Source organism: Ovis aries, chromosome 2 (assembly GCF_016772045.2).
Source record: "Ovis aries strain OAR_USU_Benz2616 breed Rambouillet chromosome 2, ARS-UI_Ramb_v3.0, whole genome shotgun sequence".
Classification (NCBI taxonomy): Eukaryota; Metazoa; Chordata; class Mammalia; order Artiodactyla; family Bovidae; genus Ovis; species Ovis aries.
In genome coordinates this window covers 7,296,984-7,306,782 of record NC_056055.1, presented here as the reverse complement: position 1 = coordinate 7,306,782, position 9,799 = coordinate 7,296,984, and the positions used below count along the sequence as shown (strand labels likewise).

The 9,799-nt window shown below is 46.7% G+C and overlaps 1 protein-coding gene across 3 annotated transcripts in view; it reads right to left on the bottom strand.

Moving 5' to 3' along the window:
* Positions 1–1,506: 1,506 nt before the first annotated feature.
* The window catches only part of ASTN2 (astrotactin 2), a 1,032,871-nt gene continuing 1,024,578 nt past the window's right edge, over positions 1,507–9,799 (bottom strand). For all 3 annotated transcript variants that reach the window (XM_042242803.2, XM_027964073.3, XM_060410801.1), the window contains one exon: positions 1,507–2,337. In XM_042242803.2, coding sequence (XP_042098737.1) covers positions 2,100–2,337 — 238 coding nt within the window. In that variant the 3' untranslated portion in view covers positions 1,507–2,099. The remainder of the gene's footprint in view (positions 2,338–9,799) is intronic.

Here is a 9,799-nt window from a genome sequence, read left to right as displayed (position 1 = left end):
GCACCCTATGTCACTTCAGTCGTGTCTGACTCTTTGGGACCCCATGGACTGTAGCCCGCCAGGCTCCTCCATCCATGAGGATTCTCCAAGCAAGAAAACTGGAGTGGGTTGCCATGCCCTCCTCCAGGGGATCTTCCCAACCCAGGAAATGAACCTGTATTTCTATGTCTCCTGCTTCGACAGGAAAGTTCTTTACCAGTAGCACCACCTGGGAAGCCCTAAATTCCATCTATATGCTTGCAGAAATGTAATTCCAATAATAGTAAAACTTCTTAAAAGAGCACCTTTGAGCTTAGATTGTTGGAGGTTGAGGAGATCTTTAGGCACCCGAGTCGTTTGGAAGAATCTCCTGCTTTGTTTCCCCATGTGGATTATTAGGATCATAGGGGGAAAAACAACTCAGCAGGTAGGTTTTTTCTGGGTGGTGGGGGAGATTATGGATGTCATCAGCACTCATTAAAATTAAGAAGGAAGCTTATTTTCAACTGCTTTTATTTTACTAATCTTCAGTATTTTCCCGTCTGAATTTCCAGTGTATTCCTCACTCTTTAACAGGTATCATGTCTGCACTATGAAATGACTGACCTGCATCCCATTTCCTCCAGTAAGCCAGCATCTCTGAGCTACTGCCAGGAGCTTAAGGACTTATAAAGCCTCTTTGTACTCATTACCCTCCCTGGTATGTAACACAATGGAAGTAGACAACTGCCACTTCAAAGGAGACTTAGTGGTGGAAGGTTTCCCTCATTACCTCCGGATCCAATCTGCCGTCACTTCTGCAAAATGACAGTAGTCACTCTCTGCAACGCCTTTTCCGGTCCGACCTCCATGCTGGCGCTGGAATGGGTTTTCTTAAAGAGCGTGTTGACTCCTCCGCTAATGTTCTGCAGTGGTTCTCAGTTACTTGAAACATAGTCAGACTTTCTCTGCACGGCTTCCAATGCTCTGCCCAGCTCCCAGCCTTACCTCTCGCTTCTTCCTGTTTTGACCTCTATTCCCATCGAAGGTGCTTTCAGCCTTTGAATGACTTTGCTGTTTTCTAGTTGCTCAATCGAGTCTTGCTCTCTGGACTGCAGTGCGCCAGGCTTCCCTGTCCTTCACCGTCTCCCAGAGTTTGCTCAAACTCATGTCCATTGACTGACTTACCTTTCCTCTTATCTCTGGGCTTTTGTTCACGGTGCCCCACCTGCCTGGAGCTAATCCCCTCCCCCTCCCCCATCTTTTGGGTATTGGCATCACTTTTTCAAGAAAGCGTTTTGGAACCCCTTTAATTTGTCTCATGACCCAGCAAGTAGTTCAAAGAGCCTCCATTCCTCCCCTACCACAGCCCAAAGTAACCGGCTGCTTCTCTATAATTTCCGACGGACTGTATGCTCCCTGATGACAGGGAGAATCTGTTCTTTAGCTGATTGCCCAGTGCCTGGTATATAGTAGAGAATCAATAAATACCTGTTGAGTGAATAAACAGAGGTCCCCCATCAGTAAGAAACACGACCCAAGCAGAGATAGAGAGAGACAATAGGAACTTTTAATGCATGGGAAGTCCTGCAGGGACTCTGGGCAGACCCACGGGGAGCAGGAAGAGGCAGGGGTCCTGCCAATCCAAACATGTCTGGAAAATGAACGTCCTAAAGACCCAAGCTTCCTCACTGCCAGTGATCCTGGGGACCTCCTTCCTGATGCTGAAGGGGGTCCAACTAGCTCTCCACAGGGCTCCTCCTGGGGTCCACGGCAGAAAGGAAGCCGGGGGGTGGATAGCAGGAGGAAGGAAGAAGAGGAAAGGCCGCTGGGTCTCCAACTGAAAGCTCCTGCCTCAGGATTGAGCGCCATCCGTAATAAAAAGTTTAAAAAGGAGAGACTTTGATAGAGTCAAATAATACCTTAGAAAAAATAAAAGCTGGGGGCAAATGAAGAAATCCAGTGGTGACAAAGTTCTCCGTTGGGTATCCACAAGAGAGTCTACTTTGGCCTTGCTGGCAAGCCTCCTCCGTCAAGCCCATCCTCAGGGTCCTCCACCCCCTGCCAGGCCCCGGATCCACGAGAGCACCACTCGCCCTCCCCCGGAGAGTCCCTGTGCTCACGGAGGGCGGTGCCTGCCCTCACCGGCCCTTAGACTCCCCGTACGTGTTCCGGGCCATGGACACCATCTTCTCCTCGCACGTGACTTTGGTGTCCTTGAGGATGCTGTACCACACCATACCCGCAGGCCGGACCTCCTCGCTGCGGCAGAAGAGGTAGGGCACGGTGTCCACACGGCTCTGGATGTAGGCGCTTCGCAGGAGGCTGGAACAGTGGCTGCTCACCCTCTCCAGCCGCCGGAGGATCAGGTGGGCCTTCCTGGAAGACAGGAGGGGACGGTGATGAAGCTGGAGAAGCCCAGGTCAAAGGGTCAGGACTTCGAGGTGTTCAGTAAAGGTCGATGGACGGATGAGGGCTTCTCGTCCCAACAGTTTTCTTTGTCCTCAATTGTGCCATGTGCAAAAAGTGACAGAGAGGACAATTGTATGGATACCAAGAGTGGAGGGGGGGTAGGATGGATTGAGAGATAGGGATTGAGATATATATACTATGGGCTTCCCTGGGGGCTCAGCTGGTAAAGAATCCGCCTGCAATGCGGGAGACCTGGGTTCCATCTCTGGGTTGGGAAGACCCCTCGGAGAAGGGAATAGCTTCCCACTCCAGTACTCTGGCCTGGAGAATTCCATGTACTGTATAGTCCATGGGGTCGCAAAGAGTCGGACACGACTGAGCGACTTTTACTTTCACTTTCATGAATAAAATAGATAACTTATGAGAACCTACTGTATAGCATACGGGATACGACTCAGTGCTCTGCAGTGAGCTAAATGGGAAGGAAATCCAAGACATAGGGGATATATGCTTATACGTGTGGTTGATATGCTTATATCATTTTGCTGCACAGCAAAAATACAACATTGTAAAGCAACTACAGTAAAAAATAATAAGAATAAAATAGAGAGAGGTGTAAGTTTTGACCTAACATATTCATTTCTACAATATAAAGCTTATAAGCCTTAGAACTTTGGCCAAGTAATAATTATTATAATGATGATAAATGACAAAAAGAACAATAACTAAAATAAATTAGCACCACATGCTAGATGCTGGGTAAGCAATGCATATGCACTTTAAAATCTGTATTTAACCTTCACGACAAGCCTGGAAATACTTTCCCCTTAGATTTAATGGGTATGGAACCCAAGTTTCAGAGAGATGACACCACTTAACCAAGCTCAAACATAAAGGTGGCCACTGAAGTGGTCCCCACTAGGTCTGAACAGTCCCATGTCCCTCTCTGTCTGCTGTCTTACTGCTCTCCCTCGTATTCTTTTCTCTCAGTCAGAAAAGAAGCCTGCCTTCTGGGCTTTCTACTTCATGAAAGCCTTTATATCTGTATCCCCAAATCAGACATCTCTCTCACTCTCCTTGTCTCTAAAACAGTGATGGTAACCTTACCTTCAGAAACTGGTTGTGAGAGTAACTAAGAGAGATGCCCAAAGGCTGGCCTCAAGCATGCTTTCAGGAAAGGGTAGCTTTTATTCCAGAGAACTGTTATGATGATGGCTCAGGATCAAGGTCATATTGGACACTAGTCCTAGCAAGAATTGCCTTGGACTATGGTGATCATCATTAGGAATTTATCTAGAGCTCTTTATGCAGCACCAGAGAGAGGCTCCTCAAGGAGATCTGATGGCTGCAGAGAAAATTGAGGCAAGTGTCTCTGAGTTCACCTAGCCCAAGGTTTCTCAACAGGGCTCTGTCGACATGTGGGCTGGGTCATTCTTTGCTGGAGGGGCAGTCATGCAGCATCCCTACACCTCCGCCTGCAAGATACCTGCTCCCGCAGTCCAAGGCATAACAAGAAAGCTGTGTCTAGACATTGCCAAATATCCTCTGCCGAGTAAAGTCACTTCACTTGAGGGCTTCCCTGGTGCTCCCGTGGGTAGGAATCCACCTTGCCATGAGGGGGACACGGTTTTGGTCCCTGGTCCTGGAAGATCCCACACGCCATGGGGCAACTAAGCCTGTGCACCGTAACATTGAAGCCCGCATGCCCTACAGCCCGAACTCCACAACGAGACAAGCCATCGCAGCAAGAAGCCCCAGCCCCGCAACTAGAGGGTGGCTCCCACTCACCACAACTAGGGAAAGCCCGTGTGCAATGATGACCTAGCACAGCAAAAATAAGTCAAAATTTAAAAAAAAAATCACCCCATTTGAGAACCAACAACATGGTCGCATGAAAGGTGTGGAAACGGAGGCTTCGAGAGGGTCACACCAGAAGTCAGCTTTGCTGTTCGGGTGTCTGTCTCCAGGTGGGATCCACTTTCTGCTACATCTCCGCATCCTCAAGATGCCTGGAGATCCTGAGGGGCCAGAGGCGAGGCCCTCTCCTGCTGTCCTCTGCGTGCCCCTTGGAGAACCCCAGGGGGGAGGCATTTTACGACAGCAGACCCCACAAATGGGAGACTGTGTCAGGCACCTGCGTGGCGGCTGGAAAAGGGCCGGGCTTATGTGTGTAGGTCTTGCGGGCATGATTTACGAGGTGCCTTTCAAAAAGTCCTCTTTGTATAGCTCACCACTCGGGTGGAATATTTCCTGAGGTGCCAAGAATTCATAGCTTCATAATCGCACTCGCCCCACAGGGCTCTCTGGCCTCTGGCAGGCGCCTCCCCGGGGTGGCGGGGGGGAACCAGAGGGGCTTACTCCCAGGCCTCCTCATTTCAGCTCTTGCTCTGCTCCTTAGCAGCTCTGTGTCCTGGGGAATTTGACTTAACATCTTCAAACTTGCTTCTTCCTTTGACGAACGGGGTAGGGGTGATGTTGAAGGAGACAGTCATTGCTTGTACCTTTGCTGAGCATTTGTCGCATGGCAGAGTTCCCAATTCAGTAGGAAAGATACACAAGTGGAAAACTGCAAGGCAGGTGGCAAGAGCAACAATAAAAGGAGATGTGGGAGCTGTAGGGGACAGAGGACAGTACCGAGTGGGGACTGGGAAATCTGAGAGGACTTCCTGGAAAGAGGGGAACTTGTGCTGAGTCTCCATGATGAGTAGGGTTTGGACAAAGATGAGGGAAAAGGCATAAGAGGAAGCGCAGGGAAAGTCACAGACAGAAGGGGTTTAGAGGTGGAAGATGCTGTGCAAGTGGGCTCACAGTGGGAAACTGGAGAAGTGGCCGAGCCAGGCCACTGGAGCTTAGAAGCTGGGGCATGGGTTGTATAGAGAGATGGTGCACCACACAGTCTCGAGAGCCTGACTGCTGAGGTTCGAATCCTGCCCCAGACACTTACTAGCTCTGTGATACTGAGGACACTGTTTCACAAACCGTGCCTCAGTTTCCTTACCTACAAATGGGAATAATGACTAGGTCTACCACAAAGTAGATAGTAGTGAAAGTTTACTCAGTCTGACTCTTGGAAACCCATGGACTGTTTGTAGCCTGCCAGGCTCCTCTGTCAATGGGATTCTCTAGGCAAGAATACTGGATTGGGTTACCATTGCCTCCTCCAGGGGACCTTCCTGATCCAGGGATTGAACCCACATCTCCTGTGTCTCCTGCATTCTCAGGTCGATTGTTTACCACTGAGTCACCTGGGAAGCCCCTATTGTCTGATCTAGACAGCCACATAAGTCACAAGTACAAAATGAGATTGGGGAGACAAGTCCTTTAAGATGTCCAAATGCTTTGTCTCCAAGAGCCCAGATATTTCCGTAGAGATAATCTTGGAATTCAATTGGACAAGCCTTTGTATAGATGGAAACTAAAGATTGAAATGAGAGAACAATTCGCCCTTTAGGCACACCTTAAGTTAGTAACAAAAGCAAAACTAGAATTGGGGCTCTGAATGTCTAGAGCTGAGATGACATATTTGGTTTTGAAGTCCCAGATTCAAATCCTAGTTCTATCACTTAGCTACATGGATCATGAGCAAGCTCTTCAGTGCTACTAACTCCCAGTTACTGCATTAGTTAAATGAGAACAACAACAGTGTTTCTGGAAGATGAGAGGAGCTGGGTGATTTGCTTAGTTCTCAGTAATGTTAGCCAAGATATTTTGCAGTGGAAAGGACATAGGCTCCAGAGTATGTTAGGGCAAGCCATTTCTTCTCTATGAGCCTCAGTTTCCTCATTTGTGAACTGGGGATAGAGATGCTTATTTTGTAGGACTGCTGCTCAGCTGCAGTGAAATTACTGCCATAAGCGTCTTAGTTCGCTTAATTGTCTCCTGCTCTTTCTCCGCCAAACGCAATGCTTCAGTGAGATGTGCAATGAGACAAAGGCGAGAGAATTCAGAAGGTGGAGCCACGAAGAGAAGGCTTGGGGGTGTTCAGAAGCTGAAGCGGGACGTGGGGTGAGAGACCGAAGGTGAGATTGCTGGGTAATACATTGCAGGCAATGGAGATTCATAAATCAAAGGCCAGGCAAGCCCCCAAGCTTTGCCTGGAGGGGGAAAGCACAGGTCAGAGTGACCACTTTTCTCAAATACCGGAAATGAAATCCTCCTCCTTGGAGACAGGACGCGGGCCCAGCAGGATGGGAAGCCAGAGGGGAAGGAGGGACAGCGCCCATTAATCTATCACTGTACCAGCAGGCGAGACTGGGACAGGGATGGCCTGTGAAGGAGTCAGCGGCTGGGCTCGGAGGCCGCTTCTCCGGGAACTATAGGACCTTAAGTGACTATTCTTCCCAGCACCATTACCCACTTCGCTGTTGACACAGTTATTGGACAGAAATCTAATTCTAAGGGAGCCATGGGATGGAACAAAAGAGGAGAGACAGCAAGGGAACATTTCCGTTGGCCTCTCTCCCTAATCTCTGTCTCCTTGAGCTAAGCTTAAGTCTCTGTGTTAGCTGACCTCAGGCTTGATGAGAGTCCATGGCGTGGCGCGGCTGCAACAAGGTGGAACCCCACCTCTGGAAGCAGAGAAGGCAGATTCAGGGAAATAAGATCTTCCATTTGAGCTGCCCCATCAGGCCACATCTGGAGAACCCCACTCGCTTCTGCTAAGAGTGATACATGCACACTGGAGCCAGATCGTGATGCCAAAGGCTGTCTCAAAAGCAAGTCTCCTGTGGAAGTGCTGCAAGTAGGACTCAAGTGTGTCCCTGAAGGGGGGCGGGCATTTAGGAAAACAGTTAAAATGTTCTAGTAAATGAAAATAAGAGGGGAGAGCCCTGAGGATCAGGGATGACGATGATGACAGGCGACCGAGGACCCACCAGGTGCCAGAAACCTAGGTAACATTACCTTCGGTGACACAGGAGCATCCCATCGGCCTAAGGAAGTAATTGGGCAACTGGCTAAAATGTTTATACATATTTGTTTATAATTTTAAAAAAAGTAAGAAATCTAGTTGGTCTTTATTTAACAGAGGGGTAAATTAACATGTGATAAATTCATATAATTGAAGGAACCTTTAAAAAGCCGACATATGTGCATATGCATCCGTAGGAAACGACTTGTGCTATTAAGTGTAAATAGGCAGAAAACAGAGCAAAACAAACGTACTTGATCAACACAGCCAAGTGGACAGAAGCGGAACCATGTGGTCTATAGATGTCAACATATCCTTAAGTCTGAACCAGTTTCCTTACTCATGAGCATATCCATGTCAAGTCCATATCGATCTCTGGAGAAATATGTGCACACTGTTACCAATTTTATCTCTGGGTAGAGACTAGGAGTCCAGGGAACAACATTTTAGTTTGCAATTTTATATATATATATACACCTGTCCCATTTACACATTACAGAATGAACAAGAATTACTTTTAGGACAAAATACAATAGAAGGCACTTCCGTTTTGAAACATGCACACATTTTTAAGCTGGTATGATGAATGTGTGTCATGAAGCCATGGTTTTCTGGCTTCCCAGTGGTTCACTGGGCTTACTTTCCAAATATCCACATCCAGTGTAGCCTCAGACCACCCCCATTAAACAGAAAATCAGAAGCTCGGGTACTGCCGTGTAAATATATTTCCTCAACACCAGGTTTGAAATACGATTTGTAAGGTGACTAGCAAAAATATTTACATTTGGCTTTGTGTCCTCCTTGTTCTCTCATAAGAAACCATGAGGCCTTCCAAGAACTCCTTTCTAAACTGATGGTAAGAATGACTAAATCTCAACAAACCCAAAAGTATTTCAGTTTGGAACAGATGGAAATTTCAACAACCTCAGATATGCAGATGATACCACCCTCATGGAAGAAAGAGAAGAGGAACTAAAGAGCCTCTTGATGAAGGTGAAAGAAGAGAGTAAAAAAAGCTGGCTTAAAATCCAGCATTCAGAAAACTAAGATCATGGCCTCTGTTCCCATTACTTCATGGGAAATAGATGAGGAAACAATGGAAACAGCGGCAGGTTTTATTTTCTTGGGCTCCAAAATCACTGCACACGGTGACCGTAGCAATGAAGTTCAAAGACACTTGCTCTTTGGAAGAAAAGCTATGACAAAGCAAATTAAAAAGCAGAGACATCACTTTGCCAACAAAGGTCCATATAGTCAAAGCTATGGTTTTTCCATATGGATGTGAGAGTTGGACCATAAAGAAGGCTGAGCGCCGAAGAATTGATGCCTTCGAACGGTGGTGCTGGAGAAGACGCTTGCAAGTCTCTTGCACCGAAAGGAGACCAAACCAATCAATCCTAAAGAAAATCAACCCTGAATATTCACTGGAAGGACTGATGCTGAAGCTGAAGCTCCAATACTTTGGCCACCTGATGCGAAGAGCCAACTCATTAGAAAAGACCTTGATGCTGGGAAAGATTGAGGGCAGGATACGGGGTGACAGAGGATGAGATGGTTGGATGGCATTACTGACTAAATGGACATGAGTTTGAGCAAACTCTGGGAGATGGTGAAGGTCCAGAAAGACTGGTGTACAGCAGTCCATGGGGTCACAAGGAATCTGACACAATTTAGCAACTGAACAACAACAAGATAATTATGTACATTGCTATAGTATTAGTCGGAGGATGTTCTGTGCGACATTTGTTCAAACTCATGGTGTGTCTTGCTCATATTTATCTATTCTAAGACACTGTCAATTTTAAGACATGCTCTTGATTTAATAACAGCCTTTCAAGAAATGAAGAAAGAATGCAACGTAACGGGCACATCGATTGTGCACAATCCATCTTGATTTCTGAACTGTCAAAACATGCAGGAAAGAAAAAAGAAAATGCGTCTGAAATGATAGGAGTATGGTTCTAGGAGCCTCAGTTTGCTCTTGTTTCCAACATCCTAGAAATTCCAGGAGAGTGAATCCAAGATATCTAAGGAAAGAGCTAACATAATCTTGGACCAAAGAATGTATACTGACATCCCAGGCTTGAATATTTTCACGAAGAACAAAGCAACGACAATTCATAACATGTTCTAATCCTTTTCAGATGGGAAACGCTTCTTGTCTGGTTATGTTTAGAAACAGCCTAGAATGAATGAAGCCTGGAATGATTTCTGTTATCTATTAGCAGTGTCCGCCATGGAAACAACAGGGGCTGATAACAGAAATACAGTGTTTCTGCCATACATGAGATGAAAAGACAACCCTCAGAATGGAAGAAAACAATAGCAAATGAAGCAAGTGACCACAGATTAATCTCCGAAACACACAAGCAGCTCATGCAGCTCAATGTCAGAAAAACAAACAACCCAATCGAAAAATGGGTAGAAGACCTAAGCAGACAATTCTTTGAAGAAGAAATACAGATGGCCAATAAACTCATGAGACAAGCTCAACACCATTCAAGATTAGAAAAATGCAAA